The sequence below is a fragment of the Trachurus japonicus genome, chromosome 14 (assembly GCF_045865225.1).
Source record: "Trachurus japonicus isolate A0001 chromosome 14, Traja_1.0".
Taxonomy (NCBI): Eukaryota; Metazoa; Chordata; class Actinopteri; order Carangiformes; family Carangidae; genus Trachurus; species Trachurus japonicus.
The window spans coordinates 10,313,929-10,337,167 of record NC_140920.1 but is presented as its reverse complement, the minus strand read 5'-3'; the positions used below and the strand labels follow the sequence as shown (position 1 = coordinate 10,337,167).

At 42.8% G+C, this 23,239-nt stretch overlaps 2 protein-coding genes across 3 annotated transcripts in view; one reads left to right on the top strand and one right to left on the bottom strand.

The window, feature by feature from the left end:
• mtmr4 (myotubularin related protein 4) overlaps nucleotides 1-947 on the bottom strand; it is a 30,861-nt gene extending 29,914 nt beyond the window's left edge. Inside the window, exon 1 of one of the 2 annotated variants that reach the window (XM_085797408.1) lies at nucleotides 535-947. In XM_085797408.1, the coding sequence (XP_085653534.1) occupies nucleotides 535-579 (45 nt within the window). In that variant the 5' untranslated portion in view covers nucleotides 580-947. The remainder of the gene's footprint in view (nucleotides 1-534) is intronic. The other variant, XM_085797407.1, reaches the window with a different exon arrangement.
• Nucleotides 948-16,547: 15,600 nt separating this feature from the next.
• On the top strand, nucleotides 16,548-23,065 carry hpda (4-hydroxyphenylpyruvate dioxygenase a). Its single transcript, XM_085797406.1, has 14 exons — nucleotides 16,548-16,601; nucleotides 16,796-16,822; nucleotides 17,031-17,093; nucleotides 17,856-17,960; nucleotides 18,097-18,139; nucleotides 18,233-18,315; nucleotides 19,333-19,422; nucleotides 19,523-19,629; nucleotides 20,235-20,312; nucleotides 20,574-20,736; nucleotides 21,526-21,597; nucleotides 21,744-21,866; nucleotides 21,958-22,074; nucleotides 22,733-23,065. The coding sequence occupies exons 1-14, from the start codon at nucleotides 16,599-16,601 to the stop codon at nucleotides 22,844-22,846; spliced, it is 1,188 nt and encodes a 395-aa protein (XP_085653532.1). The 5' UTR covers nucleotides 16,548-16,598; the 3' UTR covers nucleotides 22,847-23,065.
• The last annotated feature ends 174 nt before the right edge of the window (nucleotides 23,066-23,239 follow it).

Genomic DNA, 23,239 nt, shown 5'->3' with positions numbered 1-23,239 from the left:
CCGCCTCCAGATTCAAACTCAGACGAGCACCTGCTCCACATCAGCCATCCCCAAAACCATGGCCGCTGCTCGATGCAGGTTCTCCACTGCAGCGAACAACACTACACAGCTCTCAGGCTGCAACAGTACAAGTGCACAATGTGCTCACTCCCAGCAGCACACGTTTTACACGCCTTACCCCCCCCCCCACTCCTCTCTCTCTCCCTCTCTCCTCCCTGCCAATCAATGCACTGGCGGCTCAAAGCACCTCCATCCAGAGTTAAGTAATGACAGCAGTAAAAGTAGCTTTTCATCACCACACACATGAGAAGCCGCTGAGGTAATTCAATTATTTGTATGTGGAATCAGTGCCGGTTATACTGCAGCGCTCACGTGTGACGACCAACCCCCTCCCCCCCTCCCCCACTGATTGGCAGACACACACACAAGACTAGAGGTAGAGAAGAGGGGAGAGGGGAGGGCCTGAACACACACACCCATCCATCGCAAACAAAAAAAATGAACGCCAAAATAAAAAAAAGCCTGTTGACTTACGAAGCAGTTGAGCATGGAGCAGGACACCCTTCCTGCGAAGCTCATGTCGAGGAGGAGCGGCAGGGCTGTGCCAGGGTGACACGCAGCCTATGTAGCAGCAGCACGACCAGAGCACGAGGAGCCGGCATAACCATTCTTCTTCTCCCAGCCGGAGCCTCTCTACCCCCCCACACCACCACCACCACCACACGTCCACTCCGAACCCCTCTCCCTCTCCACCCTCCTCCTCCTCCTCCTCCTCCTTCTCAAGAGGTGCTACAACGGGACAACGCGCCGGTCCAAGTTCTCATTCAGGAGCCGACCCCACCCCCTCCAAAAAAAAAAAAAAACGCTGCCAGAGAGAAGAGAGAGGGGCGAGGCGAGCACGCCGGTGTCAAGGCGACAACCCCTGTTGCTCTGCTGGGAGAAGGATATAGTCCGAGGTAGAAACAACAACAGCAGCAGCAGCAGCAGCAGCAGCAGCGGCAGCGGCAGTGGTCCACCCTGTCGGCTGAGCTGAAAGTACAGAAGAGGAAAGCTGGGAAAGGGATGAAAAGACTGCAGATGTGCGTCCTCAACTGTAGCGAGTGGATGAAGAGGAGGAGGAGGAGGAGGAGGAGGAGGAGAGGGGAGGGGGTGGTGGGGGGGTGAACTGCGAGAAGAGAAAGCAGGAGAGAGAGAGAGAGAGAGAGAAAGGAAGATAGAGGGAACTGCCTGATGCTAAGCTCCTCCCTCTGCATGCGCATCTACCTCCCTCTCTCACATTCACATGCTCGCACACACACAGACCTCTCCCCCCCTCCCCTCCTCTTCCCTCCCCCCTCCTCCATCTCCATCTCCCTCTCTCATCCCTTCCTCCTCCTCCTCCTCCCCCCTCTCCCTCCTTGTTCACCCTTCACCGACATCTCCTCATAAATACGCCTCTCCCTCAGCGATGAGGCGGTAAAACCTGGAGCGTACCACCGGCAAACCAGAAGATGCACCGACTGTCATGCACACACACACACACACACACACACACCATCTGACATCAACTGCAGTACATACACACACACCGTCTGCTCATAGCTATGCTGAGCGCAAAAACACAACCACACACACACACACACACAGACGGAGAGCGGGGAGACACTCCATCCAGTGGTTGGACGGTATCCCATCACAGAAGCGTTGCATTGGCAGCAACTGCTCCAGTGCAGGAGGAAAATACGTGGCAGAGGACAGAGGAGGGAGGGTTTCTGAGGAGAGCGAGTCTATGCGGAGATCTCTGGTGACACAGCACTCTACACACACACACACACACACACACACACAAACTCTTCCTCTCCCCTCGTCTCTAAGTGTCTTCCTGGCACTGTCCCACACACAAGTGTAGCACATCTCTGCCTCAGTCTCAACACCTTCCTCTGCTTTGAAAATCAGGGAAGGTCATTGAATGTGTGTGTGTGTGTGTGTGTGGCGTGTGCAGTCTCCCATATGCACTATACGGGGACACACACACACACACACACAACCCCCCCTCTCTCTCTTGCCCCAATCTCCTCTACGGTGGAGTCGTGACAGCCACTCGCCCTCAACTGTACGACCCCACGTTACATAACACACACCGTAGTAAACACAGCATCGGCTGGGGACAGAACACCCTGCTATTGTAATGGGATTAATTTTCACATGGGGGAAACGGTCCCATAAGGAAATTCCAACATGGAGAAGTCACATTTTAAAGAGATGGATTCTCATGGGGTGGGGCGGTTTCAAAGTCAAGTCTAATCCACGTAAACAAACCATCCAATGCAGTGCATATTTATATTAAAAAAAATAGAGACTTTGTAGATAATTCTGCTGGTAATCATTCTTCCTCATGACTGCCAGTGTCATCTTCTTAAAGGTCCAGTGTGTAATAATTAACAACGTTTATTGGCAAAATCTGAATATATTTGTATAAGTGTATAATTGCTATAAAATAAAATGTGTTTGGTTTTCGTAGCCTTATAATTATTCTTTCACATATAGCAAGGGTTTTGCTTTAGAGAGTGTCGCCATCTTGCGCCGCCATGTTTGTACGGCAGCCCAAACGGAAAACCCAGCCAGCAAACGCTGGATGCGCTGCTGGTTGATAAGTTTCGTTTTTACTGAGGAGGAACTATGAAGAACTCAGCTGTGATTGAAAAGCACAGAAACAGAGTCGACTGTTGTAACTGCGTAGCGGAAAGGGATGCAAAGTAATGGTAACTGGTAGTGGAAACCCTGCTTTACATTGTTGTAACATTAAAGGTGTACAGAAATGGCCGTTTTGAGTTGTCACGAGTTGCCGCACGAGTTTACCCGAGTAAGGAAAACAAATTTGATTGGTCGTTATCGAGCGGGCGGGATATTCAAAGCTTGGGGTGAGACCGAGCTCAGTGTGCGTGCCTGTCTCAGACGTTTGATTGACGGATGATGGATCCAATATCAGTGGCTGATGAATCGTGAGCAGGCTGACGTATAATCCGTGCGCCTGCATTATCCAATGCGGAAAAAAATACCATCCTGGATTTAATCAAAAATACAATTTTGCGCAAAGTTTGGGCTACATCGTCTGGTAGATGAGTTATCACACTAATGTTAATCCATAGTGGGCTCAAATTCAATTTTCTTTTCTGTACAGCTTTAAAAAAATAAAATAAAATAAAAACATTCTGAAGGTGTGGTGCCACAATCAATGACATCCATCCATCCATCCATCCATCCATCCATCCATCCATTCTCTAGCAGAAACCTTGCTTTCCTCTCTTCTCTGAATCCATCCTGTCCCACATGCCAGTTCTGTGGAAGACAGTTGTGGGCTGATGACTGGCATGTGGGACAGGATGGATTCAGAGAAGAGAGGAAAGAGTACTGAGGTTTATCTGAATCCATCCTGTCCCACATGCCAGTTCTGTGGAAGACTTCTATCTTCATCCCAGTTCCCAAAAACCCCTCAGAACTGAATCACTACCGACCAGTAGCACTCACCTCCATCATTGCTAAGTGTCTGGAGAAACTGGTGCTGAAGGCCATTCTTCCAGTCGTCAGCCCACAACTGGACCCACACCAGTTCGCATACAAGGAAAAGAGGGGGACGGAAGATGCCGTTGCATGCCTGCTCCATACCCTTCTTCAACATTCTGGACACTCCCGGACACTTGGCCAGGGTGAATTTCATTGACTTCAGTTCTGCCTTTAACACCATTCAGCGACTTCTGGTAATCAGCAAACTTCACAGTCTCCACATCCCACCTCCACCTCCTCTCATCCACTTCATTTACAACTTTCTGAGTGACAGGCCTCAGGCTGTCAAACTGGGCCCCGCTACATCCCCCTTTCATGCACCACAAGGCTGCATGTGTTCTGAGTCCATTCTTGTGTGACCGATGTTATTTGATTTGGACTTGCCCTGAGTGAGGATCGAACCCACGACCTCCCGCACCGGAGGCGACGACGCTAACCGCTTCGCCAAGAGATTGACAACCGCTTCCCAAATTGGTTAGTACGTCTTTTATCGGTGAGTGAGTTTACTTCCGGTACCGCTACCGCCACATCCGGTCACTTTTTTTCCTTAGGTACCTCGTGACTGTGGCACAGGTCTGCGGACCTCCGTTACACTTGTACACACTTTACACAAATGACTGTCTCAGCCCATCCCCCATAACCAAATACTTCAAATACTCTGATTGATGACACTGCCATATTGGCTCTTCTCTCAGACCAGGACTCAGTCACAGCATACAAACACTCTGTTGCCCATTTTTCCCAGCGATGCAAGGACAATCATCTCCTCCTCAATGTCACCAAAAGCAAAGAACTCATTTTTGACAACCAAAGAAAAACCACTCCTCATGAACCCATATGAATTTCCCCTCGGGGACAATAAATCATGAATCTGAATCTGAAATGTGCATCTTTTTATGTCAAGACCAACAAAAATGAAATAAATTATGGGATTAACAAAAATGATTGTTTTTGTGGGATTTAAAAAAATACTAGGATAACTTTTCCAAACTGCACATCACACAGTTGTAGGTAAATCTCAGCAAGACATTTCAGCATGTTGTTCAGCCTCAGTGCTGATGCATATTGTCCCTATATGCATCCAGCAGCATGATTCAGTATTATTGGCCTTAGGATACTCTAAAAATATAGCATAGTTTATTTGTTTCCGGCTGTGGATCTTGCTTGATTTTCAGAATAAATTGCAAGTATAACGTGCAAACGAGTGTTTCAGTGCAAATTATCTGGCATGCCTCAATATATAATGTTCTCAAAAATTCGCAAATTTCAATGTTATTCTGTTCTACGTTGCCCATACAAACTGCCTTTTAACACAAAAACAATGCAAATGTCATGCAGACTGAAAAACTCTGATTGTCAACAAGTCGCTATTAAAGCGTCACACACACTCTTTACAAGTTGATATATTAGACCAGAGATCGATTTATTGCAGGAGCATTACAGTCATGTGCAGTGTGACATTTATCTCATCAGATAAATGGACTCATGCATCTGCTGCTATAAATTGCACTTCCACAAATGAAGCAGAACTGTACTGAGAATCATTTTCACATCTCATGATAAACCCGTGACTCATTACATTTATTTTCCTCGGGCAAAATGAAGAAGTGAAATGGCGCATTATGTATTAGGGAAAATCCCAAGCACACCTGCTTTGCACAGGCTTAGGCTCATTAATATACCGTATGTTTAAATGTTCATCAGTGCATTAAATACTTTTTTTGGAATGATCATGGTCAGATTTTTGGTATAACCTCAGCAGGTTTTCAAAATTAGACATATATTTGTGTTAATTACATGTCAAATACACCTTTTATGGCATTTTATGTATTGTATATAAGCTATATATGCACATACGCAACAATAAACTGAATCAAGTGTACAGCTCAGGTTGTCAAAGCATGTTCCAAACACTGGGCTTTAAACTCCCCCTTTCTGCCAGAACAGCCCCGCCCGAACCAGCCACAAAAGTGAGCACCAGATTTGGCCTCCTGTGTCTCACATTTTATTTTAGGAAAGGAGGGCAGCGAGTCACCAACGCTGAGTGTCGACCTACAAGTTAACACACACAGCTATACAAGTAAGATATAAATAAGACACAAGGCATAAGGAACGGCGTCCGTATGGAGATAAAAAACACTATCCAGACAAAAGTTATGTTTGCTGCATTTCACAATATGATCTACAAGCTATAACCTGTGATTATTCTACAATCTGCAGTGAACGACATGTGTTTACTCCATCAATTACAGTTATTCTGTGGGTAATATGACTGCAGCACACAGGCTGGAGATGTAAAATGAGTTTTGTTACACTGAGCTGTGACAACTCTGACCTAATAGCCTGAAGCAGGATTTAGCTTAACATAATGCATTAAAAGCATTAAAATACAGGCTGTCCAATATATTGCTTCCAAATGCTCGCCCATGCGACTCTTTTTCTTTTTTTTTTTCCTTCTTGTTTTTGATTGGCTGCCAGACATCCATTAAAAGTTGTACATCAGAACATCTCAAACAGGCTCCGACTAAAGGAGACCTACATAAACACACTGAATAAAACAACAGAGTTACCATTATCTGAATCAAACGAAGAGGAGGAGGACAGGGAACCAGACACCGACGGCCGGGCTGAGGGAACCAGAGCGAGGACGAGAGCCCCTTTAAGGAGACTTGCATTCAAATCATTAACAACAACAACAACAACAACCACAACCACCTGGTACGAACACTCTGGCTTTAACTTACACCCACACTGATGGCTACTGGCGTCTAGTCAGTGTATTTAAAACGACAACACCAACAAAACCTGCACACACATCCAGGTGACTTAACCATTATGTAAGAAGGTGACATCATACAGTATAGGGCAGTAACACAGTAAAATAAACAGCCATCTTTCTCTCTTGCTAGTATAGTACAACCTCTAACAGGTAGCATTACAGTTCATTGTGGGTACCGAGGGCAGGGTAAAATAACCCCATTGTCCTTGTTTTCCATGATTGCATTATCCTGCTAACAATATGGCAGCATGAGTGGACAACGGCATGAACCCAATACTTCCCGTTTTGTATGAGCAAAAAAAAAGCTGAAGGCTGGGAGGCAATTAAACACTGCACCAGAAGATGGGATTAAAAGGATCATGTTACCTGTGGAACAAACTGCTGGAACAAATGTCCCACAATCCTACCTGAGAAAATGAAGCCTTTGATCAACAGCGGCTAAGGACAAGATATTACAAGCAACTTTAAAAAAAAAAGAAAAAAGGATCCACTAGTTTGAAAACGGAAACTGTAAATGTTGCATGTTGCAGAAATCCTACCAACGTAGTAATTTCACTTTATATGTGAATCCTGTGATCATGTGCACCTGACATCATTGTTTGTATTTGATAACAACTACCGCTGACCACACCCTGACCCAACTACACAAAGAGGGCAACACAGTAAAAAAATAAAAAAATAAATAAAGGAGAAAGGTCACAGTGATAAGATGCTTTTCAGAAATGCATAAAACTATACTTCAAACAGGACCGGCTCAAAGTCTGCATTCTCATTTGATGTGCCTCAGTGAGCGCATTATTTGTTCTTCCGATCTGCCATCAATTAAGCCCAGAGCTCAACCGTGTGTCCCACATAAAAGGCCGAGGGCCGGGCACGCAGCCACGGTGGCATTCTGTGGACCCAGTTGACCAGAACCTGGGGACACACACATCCTCCTGGTGCACTTCCTATCTCTGTCCCATAAAAAGCTGCATGGTGGCTCCATTAGTTTCAAGAGGAATTTGTCACTCATCTGGTCATTACTTCCTCTCTCATGGCAGGAGACCATTCATTGTGAGCCCAAAGAGAAAGATCACATGGACTAGACACATTCTCGATATTCTGTGCCTGAATTGTTGATGAATATGCGTTTAACACCTAATTTGAGAAGCCTTGCACATCGGGCTGCATGTCAGTAGAGTTGTGAACTATGAATAGTGTTGCATCTTGCACATTACATTTGCTTAGCTTGACTTTAATCATAACCCCCAGGCCCGGAGCTGCAGCATGATGGGACAAACCAAACGCTCGTCATGCATACAGCAAAATCTGATGCTCAGCAGTTCTGTGGAAATACTTGGATTCTACCAAAAGGTGCATGTCGCAACTTGAAGACAATTACTCTCTTTTTTTTGTTGCACAGATATACTTCCATGGTAAAGTTACACAATACACTAAATTTAGCCCTATTTTGGACTAAACAGCTGGTGGCGTCCACTAGAGGGCAGCCAGGACAGATCTCTCTCCAGCACCTTACTAACATCTTGGTCCCCTCAAGAGGGCACTCCACTCTCCACACCTTCCCCACTCGACTACAAGCACAACATGGAGCTGCACAGGAGACACATGTGGCAGGCATCAAACATTATCTAACATCTGTTCCCTGCTACACAGCATTTACTGAAGCAGGAGCACGTTCCTGAATGAAACAAACACTGCAGTAAAACTGGGACCCTGCAGAGAAAACCACTCGTGAAGTTTGGAGAGATGCTGCCTGCGGTCGATTCACTTTCACTGACTCAAACCAGTGTTGCACAAATCCCTGTTTAGAGCTGACCATGGCTAATTTGTTATATCCAGGTATTTAACGTGCATTATCCAACAGAATCCAGTCAAACTTTGTACGAGCACCTTGAACAACCAGCAGGAGTCGCTACTGCAGCAACAGATAAATGATCCCTCACCGGCTTCCCGCCAAAAAATATGGCCATATGTGTTTGTTGGAGGTATCATCTCATGCTACTGTGATCACAAAACTGTTTTGGTTTTAAAATAGCCTACTGTTGGCCACTTGGTTATCATAGCATAGTAAATTAAGTCTTTCTGCATTTCCAAATAGAACACATTTCATTACTAAAGTGGAAGTTGTGAGTGATATTCAGTTCTTCATTATTTCTAAAAGAGTAGTATCGTAAAGGCTCAACATGTGATCACTGATAAATAACTTTAAGGAAGTAAATACATTAAAGAAACTTCTGAATTGTTTAAATAAGCCTAAACCAGATGTATACCAGTTCACACAGTGACAACAGCTGGAGAAGTGTATTCTGTTGCAACACCCTGCTCTTTGTTTATGCCTGTAACAGTGCTGTGTCACTTCCTGAGAGTCCTGATGCCCCAACTTGCCATTTCACCTTCGACCCAGGAGTTTCAGAGCAGCACCTTGTTCAATAACAACAATCAGGAATCTGCAGCAGAGTGTGTGTATATATAAACAAGCAAGTCCCCTCCCCAGTAGTAGTGTGATTGGCTCACCATGCTGCCAGCCAGGGCTGTAGACAGTTGGTCTGGGTGGGTGCTCCTCTGCAGATCCCTCCCTCTCCTCCTGCCTACTGGGCTCTGCTGTGCCAGCGACGTCTCCTGCTAACAGAAAAACACATTACCCTCAGACATGAGGTCTGTGTGTGTGTGTGTATGTGTGGGTGGTTGTGGTGTGTGCAAAGTGGCAAATTTCACTGATTCTCACATTCTTTCAGGCATTTCAGAAGGTGAAGACAGTTTATACGCCCCCAACACACACTTTAATTGATCACACACGATTAAAAAATGTTGAATTGAGCGTCACCTCGAAAGCAAAAGCAAACTCTTATTTGTTTATCATCCCTATACAAAAATCTTATTCATTCAATTTAGTTTCACTTCACAGTCATCCACACCCCAAGTAGTGCCACCCCCGCAGTTTAAAAGAGCCATTGGTCTAAAGTTCAGCCTTCAGAGTGAATGCCGGCAGTAAAATCATAAAACTATCTAATTGTCAATTATTCTCTTTATAGAACTGACCACGGTGCCGCGGCCCGGCAGCTCCCAGAGGAATGTGGGGGCATACAGAGAGACGGTCCAACTGGCTGCCTGGGAGAAGAAGCACTCTCTCTACAAATCAGGTCAAGTCAATGTAAACACACTCCACACATGCAGTTGCTGCAGAGCAGACAGACGTGCAAGCACAAGCATGGAGTTCGTTGTCACAACAGAAGCCTCGGGTCAGATGAGCCGAGCCGAGCAGAGCTGAGCTGAGCTGACCCAATGGGAGTAAGTAACTCTTGATTTACAGGAAATGCAAACTGAGACATTCCTGATCAGATTATCAGCAGCCAAACAGATAAGTGAGGGAGGAGCAGGCACCAGAAAACGTGGCCAAACTCCACAACTTCTCCACAGTCAGCAACGCACACCACCGACAAGTCCCCTGGTGGTGGATATCCTGAGCTTCTCACAACATGATAAAGAGGATCTGAAATTCACTCACTGGATATCTGAACAGAGGCACTTGTTGCTACTGCGGCTGCACACACACACACACACACACACACACATAAAACTATTGGCTTAAACCGTCAAAATAAAAGATGAGGATCAATGAGCAGCCAGAATCCAAACACTTTATTCACTCACTAACTGTATGAAAACTAACTCTCATACGGTATTGCACTGCCTTCTCTTCCTGTGCGTATTCAAGCTCAGTCAGGAAGCAGCGGAGGACACTCAGTGTAAGTTTACTACAAAGACAGTAACGCACACACAGACACACACTCACACAGTCGACCAGACTAAACATAGACATAGTGTTCACATGGCTCCTTGTGTTTGGAAGAGACTTAACAATAATACTGATTACTACCATAACACTTCAACCTGAGCTGAAATGCTCACTGTGCAGTGCTGTCATGTCACTTCCACCCACTTGTTTTTTTTTGTTTTTTTTTTCCAGACACACCCCCTTTTGCACACAGCTCTACAAAAAGAAAGAAAAAAGAAAATACTATTCGACTCAGAAAATACTATTCTCAACATAACCCTCTCTTACCTGTGCAAAGCGCTGAATCAAACTTTTGGCTGAAACTTCTCTCTACCTTTTAAGCTTGAATGAAAGCTCAATGCCTTGCAAAGTAGCAGTAGTCTCGTCTCCCAAACACGTACTGGTTGTAATCCAGTGCATGACATACCTCCCTCCCTCCCTCCCTCCCTCCTTCCTTCTCTAGCTCTGTCTCTATTGCTTACTCTTTTTCCCTCCCACTCTCTACAGTAAGTGCCAGGCTTCTCAAAATGAAAGAGGCCATACTACAGGGCACGGACTCTACACTTCACCCACCTACGGGACACTCATGACTCATTTCATTGAAACGGATGACTTCCATCGTTAATCAGTCATTAAAACGTTGCCGGTCACCGGTCGTAACTGCTTTCTCAAAGCAACAATATAACTTTCAAAGGCAATATGAGTCACCAATTAATGTCAGAAGATTTAACTTTACAAATGTTGTCCTTAAAATGCATATGCAATTACATAAGGGTGAAAAAAAATTAGATTTTAATATCATTTAATTCAAATTTAGCAGAGAAACAATCAAATTTACAATAAAGACCAACATTTGCTGTATTTAATCACTAAGGGGCAACAAGTCAACAGCAGCATGTCATATTATTGCCATTATAAAGTTGTTCTAGCTCACATGGTAGCTAACAAGTGCTCGCTAATAACTTTAATTGCCTGTTGTTGTGATTATGACCTTTAACGTCCAGTATTCATTCACCTCAGATTTGGACCCAACCAATCCCTAAGAAAAATACCTGGAGCTCAACTAGGAGAACTAGCTGATCACATGCTAGGTGCTCACTTTGTTTGCACTTTGTTAGTGTGCAGCTGCTGGTGAGTGGACTGATGAGAGATGAGACACTGAACCAAACAGTACATCTGTGGTCTGAATCAAAACAATGAACCAAGAGAGGCCACAAGGCACAAGCCCAGCAGCACCGCACTGCACTGAGACTCTGCAACGTTAGTACAGTACTTATCCATCCAATTAGTGCACTTCAACCGTCAATGTTTTCAAAAGCTGCATACACATTGATTAAAAAAAAAAAAAAAATTCTGGGCAGGTCCGAAACTGGGTGGATTAGTTTATGCAAGAGATCACTTTGTCTAAAAATAATCTGTTGTTTCTTTTCAACCGTCATTCATTCTTAAGCATGTGAAAACACAAAATACAAGTTTGTGTTCAGACTGCAATGATTTGGAATCATTTTGTTTTTACAAAGATTTTAGGGAATTTTTAATCAGCAAGAGAAAACAGATTGTAATTCAACACACTAATGACGTCTCCTGTGTCAGGCTGACACCAGTTTAGAGGAAATGCTTGCGGAAATTAATAATAGACTGCTGCTGCTTAGGTGCTGTCATGTTTGCATTGTGTGATATTTTTAAAACACAATCAGTCATCTTGTCAGGAGACCAATACTGAGATTTCACAACCTGTAGTATGGTGAGAAACGTGAGGAGAGAAATGTTACTATTGATCCCAGGTATCCACCCTCCTCCTCAGTATGATCTTGTTCCTACAAGTCAAATCCTGTACAGGTACATCACCACTGTGGCTGGTTCTGTTCCTGACACTCTGGTTCATCAAACCAAAAATGTATTTCATTTGTAAAGCCTTGTTGACTCTGTGATAATTCTCTGACGGCTTTTTGCTCAGTGAAGAATTCCCAAATATAATAACAACTTCGATTAAATCAATATCACCAGAAATGTGTCCCTGTGCAGATATAACACCAAAGTCTGGGTAGTTGGCAGCATTGTCATGCTGTTTTGATGCCTTACGTTGAGAGTTATTCACATGATCTTTGCAAATTCTTGTGCAACTCAAGCCCTATAAATACTTTTCTGAAGTAGAGTATAGTCTAAAATTGGCACAATTAGATTAAAGGAGACTGATCATGCTCATATGCAGCTGTATAATTTTATTCTGGGACTCCACTAGAGTAGCTTTGCATGATGAATCACTGTTTTAAAAAGTCCTAATTTATCTTGGATTGACTGTTGTGCACCCCCTCACTTATTACTGAAATATGCAATAGAAACTCAAGCCTCCTTAAAATACCAAATTCTTTTCAACGGACAGACGTCCAGCAGCCTGCTGACGTGCAGCACCCTGTTCTTGTGAGCACCATAACATCCCATTACCAGCGTGGAGGTGCTGAAACAAAACTCTAAAATTGAATACCGGTAAGTTGTTACTAAATGTCAGCAACAGAACAAAACTGATTAACTGTCTGTTATTTGTATACAGAGGGAATTTACGTTTGCGCAGAAAAATGTCTATTCTGCAGGACCACAGGCTAAAACAAATCAAACTCTCCTTGGCCTGAGCTCTTATAATCCGACAGTGTGCCAAACTAAATGGACATTATGCAAATGTGTTGCATATGATGTAGAGGACAACCCAAACAGAATCAGATCAAATCAAGAACTGGTCGGTAAAACTAAATAAAAAAACATTTAAATGTATTCAATGCCAGATTTTGTTACTTTCATCACTTGATGTGATGGAAACTCTAGGGCCAGTATCCAGAAGGTTTGGATGTTATACAGTGCTACACCATAGTAGCTAATCCAGTCCTGCAGGTTCACTGCCATTCCATACATTACTTTGAGGTCATCTCATCAAGACGTAGGACTTTTTATGTACAATGTAGCTGTGAACTTGTTGAAGTGTGAATGTTGGTAGCAGCTGTGTACAGAGGCCAGCGTCAGACTGAAGAGAAACAGGAAGAGGTGACCAGGTGAGGACAGATGTTTGATACCCAGTGACGCAAATGGTGACGGAAATAAAACAGTATGAAAGACAGTTCGAATTATTTAAATCGCAAAGAGAAATCAATTAATAAACTCACCATCACATTCAAATCATTACATTATAACATGACACAACTGTGAAAATACACAGTTTCACTAGCACACGACCTCTGTTAAAGCTATTAATAATGTTTGGCAACGAACGTAACAAACATAGCTTCTTATTCTTTGTTTAAATTGACAGATGAAGGACAGGTATAGGCTATAGGTGTTAGCGTATACAGTATGTAGCCAATGCACTGCTAAAGCATGCACGCTCATTTTCCAGTTATTTTCTTTGTTTGCACGGTCAAAATGAAAGCAGTCTAACACACAGTAGCTATATCTGACCTTTATGATGGTTACCATGTGCAGAACATGATTCATCTGTTTCAGACAGGTGCTGCCTGATACAGCTTTATGATCACTGATAGACCATGTCAGATAACGTATATTTACTCAGAGGTGATTGCAATATTAGACTGCATTATTTTGAAATAGGTCTACCAAATCTACTGGCAAAAACACTGTAAAAAAAATATCAATAAAATGCACAGGAAAGGGCAATTTCTTCTCTTCTTTTTGTTCATTTTGCTGTTTAATCTGTCAACCTGGCTGCCTTACATGTGCATGCATAATATGGCTATGAGGCATATTGATCTTTTTTTAATTTTCACATTCAATAGATCAAATTGTTAACCAAGAAAATAATCCCAACAGAGGCAAGTAACAGTCTGGTTGCAAACATTTGTATGAAGAGTAAAATTGGCTGCCTGGTACCTCCCCATCTAGGTTTATAGACTTCAGCGCTTGAGCTGGCAAAGCCTTACAGTATTCACACAATGAATGCCATCACTGTTATCTAATAAGGAGAAGCCACTGTCACTGATGAAACTAATTTTGCAGAACCAGTTTGTTTACCTGGTCTGTATAAAAATGAAAATAAAATCCCAGTTCAGAGGGGGGACTCCAGGGTGATTCCAGTAAACGGAATAAAACAAATCACATAAACCATGATATTGTGAGCTGCCTGCCTGGGAATAAACAGGGGGATGTTTCTGACTCCTGACTGACAACACAACAGGTGTGAACCGGTGAGCAAAGTTTACAGACATGTCACGGGTGAAAGTGAAAGTGGATGATAGCCCCAGTAAAACACTGGTCCTGTGCTAAGGAGGCGACTACATGACAAACCGAAAGTGTATGAGCGTGTGTGTGTGTGTGTGTGTGTGTGTGTGTGTGTGTGTGTGTGTGTGAGCACTGTTTGCACACGTTAGCATCGTGCTAGCTACCGGGGATAGCACCACTACTGGAGGTTAGTGTGTAAAATCTAAAAAACATCGCTTAGTCTCCCACAGAAAACGACAAAACGGCTCACGGTTCACACGTCCAACACAACTCTGACAGTCGGACAACATGTCACACACAAAACATTATTCACAAGTTACACAGTTTTTAAAAAATTAAACCGAGTTACTCACTCAGAAACAATCAGCTGACACAACGGTGACTCAGTAGACTACGCGACTTCCGCATTCTTGTGTGATGACTGCAGCGCCGACCAATCGCCGGCGAGGAAACTGAACGTTCTAAACCAATGACGGGAAAAGAATTCGTACCGGCCAATCAGCGTTGGCGACGGTTCCAGCCGGTGAATCGCACACACCCACAGCCGAGCCAATCAAGTGGCAGCGAACTCCAGGAGCGCACCAATAGAAAATCACAGCGCGGCACAAACTGGGCACACACACACACGTACTCGGCGGGGGAAGTGTGCACAGGCGCACGTACTTCTGTCAGTCATAGGTCAACACACTGTGAAGCCTCATAATATGCTTCAAATTTCAAAACTGATATGAGTAATATTGAAACAGAATCTTATTGGCAATATAAAAAAAGGGAAAAAATACCCCCAACATAAGCCACAAGAAAACGAAACCAAAAAGGAGAAGCAGGAAAGGGAACTGGAGATAAGTTTAAGGGTCAGTGCTAAAGGGCGATGTGCTCCAAGATATCACATCAAGCCAGCTTTACCTCCCCCGCTTAAAGAAGCTTACAGTAAGTCTTTAGGGGCTAACTAAACAAAACAAAGAAACAAAATTAATGGCATCGTTTTTGATAAATGATTCTTAATAGTTATCAACTAAGAGAAAAATTAAATATTTTGAAGTTTCAGTGTTTCCAATGTATATATCTGAAATATAATATAAATATAATATCTGAAAAGAATATTTAAATACTGACATTTTTGTCTGTTTTCTGACAGTAGTTGTCCCCCAAATACGATCATCCCTCATTTTAAATTGTACAATTTTTCAATAGTCAGCTGTAAATTTAGACCTGTGCATGGAAACCTCAAGAACAGCTGCATAATTTGCATGACTTTTGTTCTTGTGACGCTCCCTGACTGACAGAAGAATGTATGTAAACATGCATTGGACATGCCTGTGCAGTTTGCTGCTCAGACACTGTCCATCAGCCATGGGTCTACTCTGCAGCCGCCTGGACCTGACCTCACATGCAATGCATAAGTCATGAATGGTTTTATAACCCCACATTAGGTTATCAGGCCTTTTTTATATCAACAAATATAGTGCATGGCATGCAGCTGATAAGGTGTTAGACCTTCATTAACACGTGACATGATCACAGCCTGTTTTTTTTTTTTTAAATTTAATCCTTCCTTCAGTTCATGAATCACCATGTAAAAGAGATTAATGGCTTTTAATTAAATATATATTTACTCATGAAATAGGTCATTTACAGCAGATAATCAGTTCATATGCAGATAGAAAGTTCTAGCACTACTGACCCTTCAGTAGCACATGGTTGGTCTCTATTGCTTATGTCAAACAGTTTTTGCTCCCCCTGGTGGTGGAAACCAGAAACTTGAAAAAGGGAAGCAGTTCTGGACTGGTGTAGGCTACTGTAGGGCATTTTGCTCCTTTATTTGATCTTTGGCTTGGTGCAGCACTCCCACTTCACATTATTATTGTTTTTTTCTTGCTTTAGTGAGCTTCTATTTTATTTCATAAAAAAGTTCTCCGCCTGAGCTTCATCACACCTGATAGGTCTATAGAGTGTCTCGGGAGACAACGTCCCAAACATAACTTGGATGTAGTGTCTGTATTTAATCACTTTTCCTCCACTGAGGTTAATGTGTCTATGTTTCTATGACAACAGAAGCTCTGAGGACTGATTGGACACTGGACCCCCGGTGGATGCAACACTGAGCTTTTCTAGCTCGAGTGCAGCAGGAAGTGAGGAGGTGTTCAGGTGGGTGTATATTCCAAAGGACCAATCACAGCTGGTCATCAGGTCAGTACTTATCTGCACGCCGCTGGGACAGAAACTGATTTTGATCTCTTTCTCTCCTCTGGACTGAGGCCCATCTTTAATCCCACCATGGTAAGAGACTCCACCATCGTCAGAGTCAGTTATGATGAGCAGGTGTGGGATGTTAGATATTTTAACAGTGGGATAACTGAGCGGATAACTGGATCTTCAGAGGATAAGGACCAATGAAGTCACTTTAGAAATAGATAAGTCTCAGAACATGCTGATAAAGTTATAATGACCTCTGTATTTTCCTTTCCTTTTAGACGAGCTACACAGATAAAGGAGAGAAGGTAAGATTAAACTTTTAGACAGAAATCTGATGTATTACTGTTAACATTGCAGCAGGAGAAACCCTGAATCATGTATAAGTGGCTGAACATTACAGGGATAAATTAATCATTTTAAACCTAGAGTGAACACAAAGTTTCCTCTAAAACACACAAAACTGACTGCATATTGTAAAATATACCGTTTTTCTATTGTATGTTTGTCTTTTAGCATGAAAAGGGAAGGTTTGTCAGGTTTCATCATCTCACTTTCTGGGTCGGCAATGCTAAACAGGTCAGTATGCAAACACTGACGTATGGCGATACGTTTACTTTGTCATCTCTGTCATTTTCATGATCTCAGCGCAAGTCAACGTTTTATAGACAGAAATGAATTTGAAAATATATTGTGGGCCTATTTGAAGAATTGTTAAGATGTCAGTATTTACTGAAATATCAACAGGTTTTAGTTTATTAACTACTTTACAATTGTACATTTATTCTCTTCGTTTAATTCTCAGCCTCTCCAACCTACAGTCCCTGCTTATTTTTTCCAGACCAATTGTAACTGAATAACAGACTAAGTTCACATTTAAAGCTGAAACAATACATTTATATCAATGAACACAAAAAATAATATTCAGCTATACTGACAAGAATTCAGTTTTCAAGAAGAAGTTACAAACTTACAACTACTTTGTCATACGTGAGAGTAAAGTTAATATCTTAGGTTCTTTGAATGTTTGTTCTGAGAAAAACTATGTGAAGACTTCAACTTTAGTTTTGGTGAAATATACAGGGAATTTGTTAAATATATTCATTTAATATACAATATTCTGACAATTATATGCAACACAATATGATGAGATGATCAGACTAATGTAAAATTCAGCAGAATTACATGTTTTAGCAGAAAAATACAGATATCTGCTTTACAGTAATTTGACATGGATAAACTCCAGTGTGTCATAGTTTCATACATTCTACATATATGTTACCTCATTGAATCATTAGTAAATATTTTTACATTAAAGACTGAAGTGTGATCCCTTTGCAGGCTGCCTCCTACTACTGTGATAAGATGGGCTTCGAGGCTTTGGCCTACAAGGGTCTGGAGACGGGTAGCAGAGAGGTGGTGTCTCATGTCATCAGACAGGATAAGGTATGTGGCCTAATCCTCTGCTGATGGAATCAATAAACACTCATGAGTGATTGATGTTACAGTTAATCCGTGATTTATGGTTCACTACAAAAATACAACAACACCCCCGCCCCCTTCTCTCTCTCTCTCCCCACAGGTCATATTTGCGTTTGAATCTCCACTAAATCCTGGAAATGAAGGTAAGTTTCCTCATCAGTAAACACCAACTGTACGAACACAACACCAAGTGCATACATAATCTTTATCTCTACGTGTTTTTAATCTCGTCTCAGTGATGGGAGAGCACATGATGAAACACGGAGACGGGGTCAAAGACATCGCTTTCCAAGTGGAGGACTGTGACTTCATAATCAAGGTAACACTGACACGCAGCAGGACCTGTGTTAGTTTGACACTGATGTGCAGATGGATTGAGTCACACTTTGCATTAAACTGGCCACACCCCACAGGAAGTAGAGCTTGACTGACATGTAATTGCATGAGGCAGAGATAATTTGCATATTATTTGACATTCATGGCCGGTGTATTTTTTTTGGAAAATGATATTCTTTCTGGTTCTTTCCATCTCACATAATTATACCTTTATAGAGAGGCAGCTCTAATTGCAGAAATACATTATTACAAGTAAAAATCCATACTCACTGTGTTTCAGAATAGTGTAGCCTATATAGATTATCAGTATCATTACTGCAATGTTGCAGCTGGTGAATGTGGAGCTCATTTTATTACTTTACATGTTTATATGTAGCAGGAAATGGAGATACTTAAGTAGGGTACAAGTGCTGTACATTTAAATCAAACTTAGAGTCAATGCAATACTTGTAACTAAATGTAATGGAAGAAATAAGAGAAGTTATAGATTTGAGTCCTATTTATTACTACTTATTTATTTATTCCCTTCTATTGAATTTTATGAAAATGTAAAGTGCAGTTCTGTTTTCCTCTGAACTGTCTCAGTGCCTTTTGCTGAGTCAGTTGCATATCACTCCATGGGGTGAGCTAAGGGTGTACTCGGTGTGTGTTGAAACAGGGGTAAACATGCTGCTGTTGTGACAGCCTCTACTACAGTGCAACCTTGATGTCCGCTGGCTCATTTGAACTCTTTAAACTCAGCCAAGGTCGGGGCAGAAGGTTTGGGTAAACTCAGTCTGTTGACCCTCAGGTGGTCACAGACACACAGATACCACAAGCTTAATTCAGAGCATCATCTTCTAAAATATGTCGAGTGGTAGATCTGAGCCCCTAAGATCAGTGATGTTCCTTCTCCAGCCACTGGAGGGCTTCCAGGAGCTGCCTCACAGTCAGAAACACTGTTATATGTAAAAATGCTCCAGTAATTTCTACACTGATCCCAACACTGCTCCACTGACAGAAAGCCAAGGAGCGAGGAGCCGTAGTCGTGAAGGAGCCGTGGGTGGAGCAGGACAGCCACGGGAGGGTCAAGTATGCTGTGGTTCAAACGGTAACGACAGAGTGAAAGCGAACGTTTGAAAGCCTAAAGTAAATTCACACAACTGGAAAACTGGAGATGAATAACTGTTGTGTCAATGTTTTGTCCTCAGTACGGAGATACAACACACACACTCATTGAATACCTCGGACCCTACAAAGGCCTGTTCCTCCCCTCCTACAGAGAGCCTCTGTTTAGAGATCCTCTGTTATCCAAACTGTGAGTCTCTTACATAACAATGTTTTACTTTGCCACCAAATGTCATAAGGTCAAAGGTCAAATGTTTTTATACAAACGTTGTTATACATTTTTGGCAAACATTTAAATGCTTGCATTTTGCATCATACCTCACATGCGATACTACTACTTAGACCCTTTACCTGATTACTCCAGTGCAAGATAATCCAAAGACCTGCATTCAAAATGTTATGTCAGTAAAAGTTAATCAGAACATTTTCTGATACCTTATTGACATGGTTTTTTATTTATTTATTTGATGTTTTTGGCTTATTGCCTCAGTTATCTCATCTTAAAAATATTAGATTACTTTTGGTGAAATTTGACTGTGTCAGTGATAAATTGCATTTTATTCCTATTTATGGGGTGGTGTCTTTTGTCTTTTTTTCCTTTATAGTAGAAAAAAACAGATACTGAAAACTTTTATGTTTAATTGCCTGTCACCCTCCTTTGAAAAAAAAGCACATTGCCTTGAACCACACAGTTTTTGGTGGATGAATGAATGAGTACATCTAGGTATTGTCGAAATCTTTTCCTGAACTTTCATGGAAAAGTACCCACCCAGAGTGTTTTTCTCTTCTCTGCAGTCCACAAGCAGGTTTGTGCTTCATCGATCACATTGTGGGAAACCAGCCAGATGACCAAATGGTGCCAATTTCAGACTGGTAAGACTCTTGTTCGATAGCACACACACACACACACACATGAACGGTATACACAAAGGGGCAAAAGGACAAGTAAACACTCTGCAGACGCCCAGGGTGAAACGTTCGGCCCTGGCACGACATCACTGGCCTGTGAGACGGCCACCGCAAAGGAGTCACTGTGAAGAGAGGATGCGATGCACGTTCAGTCCCCAGATAAGGTTTGGTTTGATCCTTTTTAGCTTATCATCAGGTTTTGTGTTTGTGTTCTCCAAATTCCAGGTATCAGAATTGTTTGCTGTTCCACCGGTTCTGGTCAATAGATGACAAGCAGATCCACACACAGTACAGCGCTCTGAGATCCATAGTGGTGACAAACTATGAGGAGACCATCAAGATGCCCATCAATGAGCCTGCCATCGGGAAGAAAAAGTCGCAGATCCAGGTGTGACTTTGGCACTTTTGGCTTTATCACAGTGGTTTCTTCTCTTAAAGGGATAGTTCACCCAAAATGCACTCATTATACTCACCTTCATGTCGACTAAGGGCTGGGAGAATTTTCAGTCCTCCGTGCCTTCTCGGAGTTACGGGGGGGGGGGGTCCGCACAGCAGTATTTGTCCATATAATGGTTGTGAATGGTGCTCACTTTTCTTCGTCCAAAAAGACACACTAAAAAACACCCAAATACCTCCATGCTGCTCGTCTGTAATGTCCCTCTTGTATTGAAGCCCCGACATGAGAAATTGTTCCGCCGGTGAGTGCAAATCATGCAAGATTTGCACTGACACAGGAAGAGCAGTGAACTGAGACACTGGGAGCTTCCGCTACAAACAAGCTTAAAATATAGACTTATTTAATTTTTTTCGGAACAATTTCTCATGTCGGGGCTTCAATACAAGAGGCACATTACAGACGAGCAGTATGGAGGTATTTGGATGTTTTTTGGTGTGTCTTTTTGGACAAGGAAAAGTGGTATCCATTCACAACCATTATATGGACAAATACTGCTGCGCGGACCCCCCCATAACTCAGAGAAGGCACGGAGGACTCTGAAACTTCTCCCAGCCCTTAGTCGACATGAGGGTGAGTAGATAATGAGTGAAATTTGAATTTTGGGTGAACTATCCCTTTAATAGACAGACAACGAAGGGCTGAATGAAAAATGCCAATAGACCAGTGGTGGGTTTGTGAATGTCCGGCCTCACTGTGCTTTGTGCTTCTCCCTCTGAACAGGAATATGTGGACTATAACGGGGGACCAGGTGTTCAGCACATCGCCCTCAACTCGTCAAACATCATCCAAACCGTGAGTCTTCCGTCTTGTATCATCATCGAAATTCCAAGTTAATCCACATAGACTTCGCCTTCATCTTTTGCACAACCTCCTTAAAAGTACAAGCACAGACTCGTCTCGTTTTTTTTTCTTTTCCTGCTCTTTTTGTCTTAAAACAGATCACGAACCTTCGAGCCCGAGGGATGGAGTTCCTTGAAGCACCTGACACGTACTATGACAACCTGCGGGCGAATCTCAAAAATGCCAAGATCAAGGTGAAGGAGGACCTCAACCATTTACAGGTGAGGAGAGGTATTATTTCAAGTGTGAAATTATTTCTGTCCTTTTTGCCACCCATGTGCTAAAATATAATCTACCTGTGTCTTCTTTAAGGAACTGAAAATCTTAGTTGACTTCGATGACAAGGGCTATCTCCTCCAAATCTTCACCAAGCCTGTGCAGGACAGACCGACCCTTTTCCTGGAGGTCATTCAGCGGCACAACCACTTTGTAAGTGACCAGTTAAGCAAATCTACTACTAGTGTGACTGGTAAGCTTCAGGGTTCACGTCTTTTGCTACGCTCAACCCCTCTCTGACTGGGGTTTACAGGCCTGTGGTCTTGTTTAATAAAGGAGCCGAGACAGAGGTGCCTGAACACCTGTTTACGGCTCCCACCCAGTGTGAACAGTCTAACAGCAGCCCACTTGTAAAAGCTCGGTAAATCCATCACAGGTACAGATTAAAAGGCTCACTGCTTCACAGCGAGGGGGATCTTTGGATTGGGTTGCGCCCTGTGGCACCTAATTTATAACACCCAGCACCCATTCTGCATGTCAGGACAGGCACATCATGTCACTTTCCAGCATTTCAGCAAGTCTACAGATGTGGATACAATGCATGAAAGTGAGAAACTGAATCTCTCGCAGCAACCACCAACTCTTGATCTTTTGATTATCTATGAAAATATTTACATGATTAATTTGCGAGCTGTCGGCGAGCTCCCGGCTCCCTGTGAGAGTATTTATCCGCCGTTTGGGAGCCGACATCAAAGTGTCGAACACCCTCGAACGGTGTCTGGGAGAAGATCCCCAGAGCCATAACAAATGACACAGAAGAAGGCAGATCTCTGGGTAATTAGCCATCTGTGTGTGTCTGTTCTCCGTCCAGGGCTTTGGGGCAGGAAACTTCAAGTCTCTCTTTGAGGCCATTGAGAAGGACCAAGACGCCAGGGGCAACCTCACTGTGCTGACACCCGAAGGGCAGGCCAAAACCTTCAAATGATCCACGCACCGCCGCTGCTGCCAAACCACACTTAGACTGTTATATATGGCTCTACGTTTCAGAGGCAATCAACAGCACCCACCGCAACTACAGTAGTATATCAAACACATGTACAGGGTGTTGAATATCTTCATGTGACGAAGTGTAAGTGCTATCAGATATGCTTTAAGCTGTCAGTGAACTGCGTGCTGTATGGCTAAATAAAGAAAGTCATGTTCATGTGGTTCGGTGTGTCTATGTTTAAGATACAAGGCTATAGATATTAAAGGAAGAGTTCAACATTTTGAGGAATACACTCATTTGATTTCATGTTGAGAGCTAGTATTGATACTCTCATGTCTGCACAGTTCTTTTTCATATTTACTGCTTAGGTGGTAGGTGGTCTCCATGCAA